The sequence below is a fragment of the Corapipo altera genome, unplaced genomic scaffold, assembly GCF_003945725.1.
Source record: "Corapipo altera isolate COAL_440 unplaced genomic scaffold, ASM394572v1 60942, whole genome shotgun sequence".
Taxonomy (NCBI): domain Eukaryota; kingdom Metazoa; phylum Chordata; class Aves; order Passeriformes; family Pipridae; genus Corapipo; species Corapipo altera.
Genome location: NW_020886114.1, coordinates 1 through 7169, shown reverse-complemented (window position 1 = coordinate 7169; position 7169 = coordinate 1). Strand labels below are relative to the sequence as shown.

The 7169-nt window shown below is 53.3% G+C and overlaps 2 protein-coding genes across 5 annotated transcripts; both read right to left on the bottom strand.

The window, feature by feature from the left end:
- Positions 1–2: 2 nt before the first annotated feature.
- LOC113941020 (fatty aldehyde dehydrogenase-like) lies at positions 3–1680 on the bottom strand (the record flags this gene model as incomplete). The annotated part of the gene is made up of 4 exons (XM_027632183.1): positions 1656–1680; positions 803–976; positions 179–410; positions 3–91 (listed from the first exon to the last, which is right to left on the bottom strand). Coding segments are annotated over exons 2-4 (483 nt in total), but the record flags the coding sequence as incomplete, so codon positions are not given.
- Positions 1681–2308: 628 nt separating this feature from the next.
- On the bottom strand, positions 2309–7104 carry LOC113941019 (fatty aldehyde dehydrogenase-like). 4 transcript variants are annotated; one of them, XM_027632179.1, is made up of 7 exons: positions 6953–7104; positions 6689–6830; positions 6354–6520; positions 6122–6221; positions 5157–5392; positions 4084–4207; positions 2309–3782 (listed from the first exon to the last, which is right to left on the bottom strand). In XM_027632179.1, the coding sequence occupies exons 1-6, from the start codon at positions 7046–7048 to the stop codon at positions 4127–4129; spliced, it is 822 nt and encodes a 273-aa protein (XP_027487980.1). In that variant the 5' UTR covers positions 7049–7104; the 3' UTR covers positions 2309–3782; positions 4084–4126. The 4 variants fall into 4 exon arrangements, with proteins under 4 accessions (XP_027487980.1, XP_027487981.1, XP_027487982.1 ...); XM_027632180.1 differs by having other exon boundaries at positions 2309–3664; XM_027632181.1 differs by lacking the exon at positions 4084–4207.
- Between the last annotated feature and the right edge of the window lie 65 nt (positions 7105–7169).

Genomic DNA, 7169 nt, shown 5'->3' with positions numbered 1-7169 from the left:
CTCACCCGGTCCAGGTACTGGGGGAGGAGATCAGCCACCAGCTGAGCCGTGTTCTCGCTCACCTCTGACGGCTTCACCACCACAGCATTGCCTACAGGACAGACACAGCACGGCCCCTGAGCCCTCACCCTCCTCTCCCCCACCACCCACCCACAGCCCCACAAAGGACAGGCCCCACCTGCTGCGATGGCTCCGATCAGAGGATGCATGACCAGGACAAAGGGGTAGTTCCAGGCCCCGATGATCAGCACCACTCCCAGCGGCTCAAAGTTGATGTAGGCCTCGTCCCGCATCGTCATCAGGTTCTTCTTCACAGGCTGAGGGGCTGCCCAGGACGGCAGCTTCTCCATGGTCAGGGCCAGCTCCGCCAGCACGCCCAGGATCTCATGGCTGTACGCGTTGGGCCCACCCTGCAGTGACAGGGAGCTTGGGGAGGGGACGGCAAAGGCACCCACCTCCCACACCCACCGTGGGGACAAAAGACAAATTCTGCTGGTTCAAAGTCTCTGACACTGGCAGTGCTGCCCCAAAGGATCCCTGGAGAACACATTCAGTCTGGGGGGTGTGAGACAGAAGCCAAAACTTCACAGCCAGGGCCTGCCTTTGCAGTCCTGCCTTAGACCACCTCCTTCATAGAAATGGTGGCAGCAGACCTTGGCAGGCCACAGTGGGAGCCAGGGACATGGGGGACAAGAGCAAAAGCCACCTGGCACAGCAAAGGCAACCCTTGGCCTTCCTACTTTGCCTTCCGGGCTGACTGCTGTCCATGCAGGGCTCATGGTAGAAACTCCCTGACCCAGACCTTGTGCAGATCCGCATGGAGGGCTGCCAGGATCTCCTTCTCCTTCTCCTTCACCATCCGCTCCAGGGCCTTCAGCTGCTGTATCCTGAACTCCAGCGAGCGGCTCCGGCCAGAGTTGAAGGCGGCTCTCGCCTGCCTCACGACCTTCTCAATCCTCTCCATGGCTGCTCAGGGCTGCAGAGATACACAGCAACACCCAGCTCACCACAGGGTCATTGAGGGTGCTCAGCCCTGGGAACATTTAATGTGGGGTCACCACCATGAGATGTCCCACCCAGAGCAAGGCTGGGAGATGTTCTCCTCCTTGGAGGGGAGCTCCTGCCCCCAAGTCGACTGCTCAGGGCCCACACTCTCCAAGCCCTGTTCTACTTGGCAGGGTCCAACACACAGCACCTCTCACAGCAATCTGGGGATGGCTGATGGATCCTGCTCTGTGGCTACTTTCTCCCAGATTGAGGATACCCTCAAACCCACCAGCCACTCCACCCTCCACTGACAGGGTGCTCCCCAAGGAACCAAAACACTGGGATGACCGTGGCCTGGGTAGGCAGCCGGTTGGAAGCAGAGTTTTGTGCCCGGAGCCCGTCTGCACTCGGCTTCCCCATAACTCCAAGGCCCTCCCATGTCTTTGCAAAACATGACAAAACAAAAGGTTTCATCCTGCTTCCCAGGAGCAGCACTTTTTAGTCAGGATCTGCCTGCATCCCTGCCCAGCCAAATAAGATATCAAGGTTCCCCGACAACAATTAAAATCTGCCCTTCCCAGCCTGCTGCCACAGCCGCCTCACACAGCCCCAGTCCTGTCCAAGAAAGCAAATGACTCGTTAAAAAACGAAGGAAAAGAGAAAGTTACCTTCAGAGAAGCTTCTCTCTCCACCAGTGTCCCGCAGAGAGTGCAAGCTGGCACAAGCCCTGCCCCTGCCATGGCTCGGAGCAATCCCTCCTCCCACGAGCGGGCAGCTGGCCCGGGCCCAGGGCTCTTGCTAGATACAAGATGCCCTTTACCCAGTTCTGTCCTCAGCTGTGAACACACAAGCCCTGGATCTTCCCGTCCAGCCGGGGCAGTGACTCAGGGATTGCGAGAGACCACGTGCCTTTGCCCACATTGGGCACACGAGGCCGGGGAAGCACCTTCCACATGCCACAGCTGCTGTTGGGAGCCAACACATGCAGACATGGGATCTGAACAAACCCCAACCAGCAGGCCATGCCTGCAGATGGGAGGCGATCCAGGGATGGATTTGTGCAGGAGAAGCAGCCCAGCTCCTCCACAACCCCCCAGCCCCAGCTCACCCCACACCTTCCCTGGCTCCAGGCACCTCTTCAGTGCCTGCCAGAGCTCTGGGGGACCCTTCCCCATGAGCAGAGAGATCACATGTCCCCCTGAACCAGGGCAGAGACACCTCACAAAACATGTGTGACATTTGGCCAAGCCATGGCCAGAGCTGGGAGTGGCAGAGGATGAGCAGGATTCCTCAGGAGACTCCAGGGACTTACCACACTCAGTTTATTACTTAAATTCTCAGTGTTTATTTAGTACTTGCAAAATATATCATCAAAAAGGCTTAGCACATGGATTTTCACCAGCCACAAAGAAATCCTACTTATTGCACAGTAAATATGACTTTCTACTCTATATTAATTGCATTTAGTAATAATTTTTTAATTTGCCTTATTTTGACATTAATATTTCCAAGGCTCTTTTACATTCAATTCCTTCAGCATCCTCCTCCCAAGCTCGAACAAGTCCCACATTATGCCCCATTGCAAGATTACAGCAGCCCCAGAAGCTCAAACACGAAGGAGCACACACTCTTTCAATAATTGTTTTCCCTTGGAGCAATCTGACCAGGAACAGCTTTGTACTGGCTTTGGCTGGGGTGGAGTTCACTTTCATCATAGTCATTAAGTTTCTTCATAGTAGGATGGTGCTGTTTTGGATTTGTGACATTGGCAGTGATGGCATTTGTCTTCCCAAGTCACCATCAGGTGTGATGACGCCCTGCTTTCCCCAGGATGGCTGAACACCTGCCTGACAAGGGGAATTAATTAACAGATTCCTCAATTTGCTTTAATTTGCCTGCATTCCCAGCTTTCACTTCACCTACTAAACTATCTTTCTCTCAACCTACAAGTTTTCTCACTTTCACTCCTCTGATTGTCTTTCCCATCCCACTGGGAATAAGGGAGCAGCTGCACAGAGCTGAGCTAACCCACAAGGTATTTTGTCATTCCCACTTCTCCAAACAGGCCTGAAAGTTCTTTTGCACGAGTGTAAGATGCTCATCAGCACAATACAGGCAGTGCAGGTACCACTTTTGTAATTTTCTAACAGTTAATAATTGTTACAGCCATATGGTGAAACCCAGAGCCCCAAAAGGGCACCAGCCTGCATTCCCTGACCAGCTGTGGATGATTCCAATTTGCACAGATCCATGAATATTTCACCTCAAATGTCATGGGGAACCTCACTGGGTTCATTCACAACCATCACTCTTGGTCAAATGCATCAGCCAGCATGGCCTGTCTCAGACTTGTCACCAAGAGGGAGGGTGTTCAGAGCACAACAGGAGACAGCCCATCCCAAAAACTGCAGGGAAAACACTGTCAACCCAAGGACTGCTGAAACTGAAGCTCCTGTTGGTCACTGAAGGAAGGTAAGTGGTTTGGTGTGCCCCTCAAGCAGCACTCTGCATGGCATGGGGTGGAGATAGGGACTGGAATTTCTTGTTCTGCAGTCCTCCTTCGGAGAGCTTGTCCCCTCTGGTCCCTCTGTTCCAGCATGGCTTTTTAGCCAACAGGAGTCTGAGCCTTCTTGTTGTTAGTGCCTCTCTAAGGCTACTCTGTGTGCTCGACAGCTCACTGAAATCACCCAGAACAAAAGAAAATAATGACTTCCCAGCTTAAGGAAACAGACACAAAGCAAGCACCCAGAGTACGGCTGGCACACGAGGCCTTCTCCTCTTCATCAGTAAACCACCTGCGAGAGCAAAACAACACCAAGGTCCTGTGAAGGATTTGTGAGACAAAACCAATTCCCTTTCTAGAACAGCCTGAAGCAAAGCCTCTTCACTCGGTGACTCCCCCAGGGCGCAGCTCGCCTGCCTCTTGCCCCTCAGCATGCACTGCATGGTTATCTTGGATGAGCTCCATGCACTGCCAGAGAAAGCGTCATGCTCTGGCTCTTGAGGAGCTTTCTCCAAGCCCCACGTTCACCACTCTACAAAGCTCTCCCCGATCTCAAACTAGGTCTACACACAGGAGAAGAAAAAGGCTCCTACCTCACTGTGACAGCCACAGCAGTGCTCTGAAACCTGCTCCTCCTTACCACCCGCTGGGCCAGCCCAGCCTCTGCACAGCCAGCACAACCAAGAGGGCTTTTCTCTTCAGCACAGACTGGTGGTTCTGAGAAACCCAAATGATTTCGAGACACCGTGAGTTTCCCCCCTCATTCACCTAGACAGGGCCTGCCCCCCTGGCTGGTGCCTCAAAGCCTGAGCCAATTCTTTGGCTTTTGCACCTCCTCCTGGAATATGTGGGCAGGTTACTTTCCTGGCTTGTTGGGCTTCTGCACCTCTCCTCACAGCAGTAACAACACAGACTGAAGGACACAGTCCTGATCCACCCTGCCACCTCCTGTCCCCTTGGGCTGCTCCCTTAAGCTCACTAAACCCCACAGATGCACAGCTGAGCCTTGTGAGGAGCAGCCAGTGAAGGCACCGCAGTACCTGGTTTGTCAAGACACAGAGAACCAACAGTGATCATGCTTGGGAGATTTAGATCTTGCTCCTCCACCTCTGCCTCCTGCAGAGAGGGGAGGACATCCCACCCTTCCGCACTACCCAGCTGGAAACAAGGGAGGAAATGGAAATAATTGAGCTGAGGTCAGACAGGGGCTGAAACTGGACAAGGATGAAGAGCTTGTTGTAGACCCAGGCTTTGGGACACAGCTTCCTTTCCCAGGGTGCCATGGCACAAACTGCAGCTCTCAGGGCTGTGGAGCAGCTCAAACACTGCTGAAGGAAATCCTGGAGTTCAAACCATTCCTAACCTGTCCAGAACTACTAACCTCTGCCTCTGGAGGGAGCATCCCACGGGTGTCACCTACCAGAGCAGTGCAACAAGTAGTACAGCAGCCCGGGAGATCTCTCTGGGGACATTCCTATTCTACAGACTGCTGGTAAGAGTGAGAAGCAGATCTTGGTAATTTGAGGTGGGACAGATAAAAAAAGTCTCAAGAGAGAAAAGGAGACCAGACTCTAAGAAAGGGCTGCAGTTTGCAAAGACTGAACTTGCAGAAGATGAAGTGAATTGCACATGCACCCACTTACACCCAAAGAGACCCAAAACTCACCTTCATCATCACCGCTGCCACCACCCCCAGCAGGGCCAGGACAGCCAGTCCAATTCGGCCCCTATTAAACCGCTTCAGGAGGATGAACTTGGTCCAATCCACCTTCTTCTGGCTGACAGGTGGGTATCGCATTTTGTTGGTGCCCTCCATCTTCAGGTCCTTGATCAAGCAGGCGCGGCGGTGGGAGAAGGTCTCGAAGCTGTGCTTGCCATGGTAGGCGCCCATCCCACTGTGACCTGAGGGACACAAGCCAGGCAGGTCACCCCGCAGGCACAGCCTGGTCAAACCCTTGGCCACTTGAGGACAACTGACCCTTCCTCCCCGCAGCACTTCTCAGTCTCTAAGATGTCCACCTGTGCTCCACCCTGCTCCTTCCCCACCTCGTTTTCACTACGCACTCTCCAGTATTTTGTTGTGGTCCCTGTGCCTCTGAGCTGTCTCCAGCTCTTCCCTGGATTTAGCTCCCTCTCAAAGCACCGTGCCAGGGCTCTGGGATCCGACTGGTGCTGTGTGAGATGGTTTCCTGAGGAGCTTTGCAGGGTACACCTCTGTGTTCCCATTCCGGGTCAGCACGTGCTGTTCATGCTGGTTCACTGCCTGTAACCCCCAAAACCTTCTTCTGCAAAGCTTCCATGGACTGATCCATAACCTGTTCCAATTCTCCCCAAGCTAAAGTCCTACCCCTTCCACCTGCTAACCACTGCTAATCCCTCCGATTGCAGCTAATGTTTTTAATGTACCTTTCACATCAGTCTGCACTAAATGCTTTAATCTTTCCAAAAATACACCTAAAGGTTTTTCCCCTTTCTGTCCCCTGCCCTAATGCACTCCCAGAATTTGTTATTATTATCAAGATCTGATGCACAGAGACCCCTGGACTGCAACAGGCACAGGGGTACCATGGGTTGCTCCCTGGGTCACACAGTGTGGCAAGTCCCAATGCTTAAGAAGCTGCAGTAACTTACCAACACCACCAAAGGGCAAGGTTGAGAGGAAGAAATGCATAATGACATCATTTCCAGTCACACCCCCACTGGAGGTTTCTGAGATGACTCTTTTGATTAACTAGCAAAAGAAAACAAACAAATCATTACAAAAGCCCAGAAGAGATCAGGCCACATAACTGAGGATACTGGGAAGGGAGTCACAAGACAACAGGTCATCATGTTCATTTTCTCTGGCACAGCCCAGACCCACCTTCTTGTTGTTGGAGAAGACATACAAGGCAAGGGGCTTCTCCCGACGGTTGATGAACTCAATGGCTTCCTCTACGCTCTTCACGGTCACAATGGGCAGGACAGGTCCAAAGATTTCCTCCTCCATCACCTTGGAATCCGGGGAAACGTCCGTCAGGATGGTCGGTGCTGCAGCAAACGGGGGAACAGGACAACAGTGTCAGCAGGACAGAAGACCTGGTCCATCACAGGACCTCACTGCACTGTCTGTGTGCAACATAACCCAAGCAAGGCACACACACAGACCCCAAAGGGCACCCACTACCACCTCCCCTCCCCAGCAGCAGCCACAAGCACCTATGAAGCAGGAGGCCTCATCACTCTCTCCCCCGTGAGCGATCTTCTGCCCTTCCAGCAAGCCCACGACCCTCTTGAAGTGACGCTTGTTGACGATCCTTTCGTAATCCGGAGACGACTTCACGTCCTCCCCATAGAATTCCTGACAAAGGGCACAGCAGAAACAAAGTGCTCAACACACCTGCCAACAGCCACAGCTCCAGGAACTCAGACCTGCGCTGCAATGGGGACAACTCCCACAGCATCAGGGACTCCCCTCCTTACCAGCAGAGTTGCCTTGATGTTCTCCACCACCTGGCTCTGGATGGATGGGTCACAGAGGATGTAGTCTGGGGCGATGCAGGTTTGCCCACAGTTCATGTACTTCCCCCATGTTATTCGCCTGCAGGGGAAAGGGAGGTGGTTTCTCCACTGTCAGCCCCTTCCACATCCCACAGCCCAGCTGACAGCACCTGAGCTGGGGACACTGGACCAGAGACGG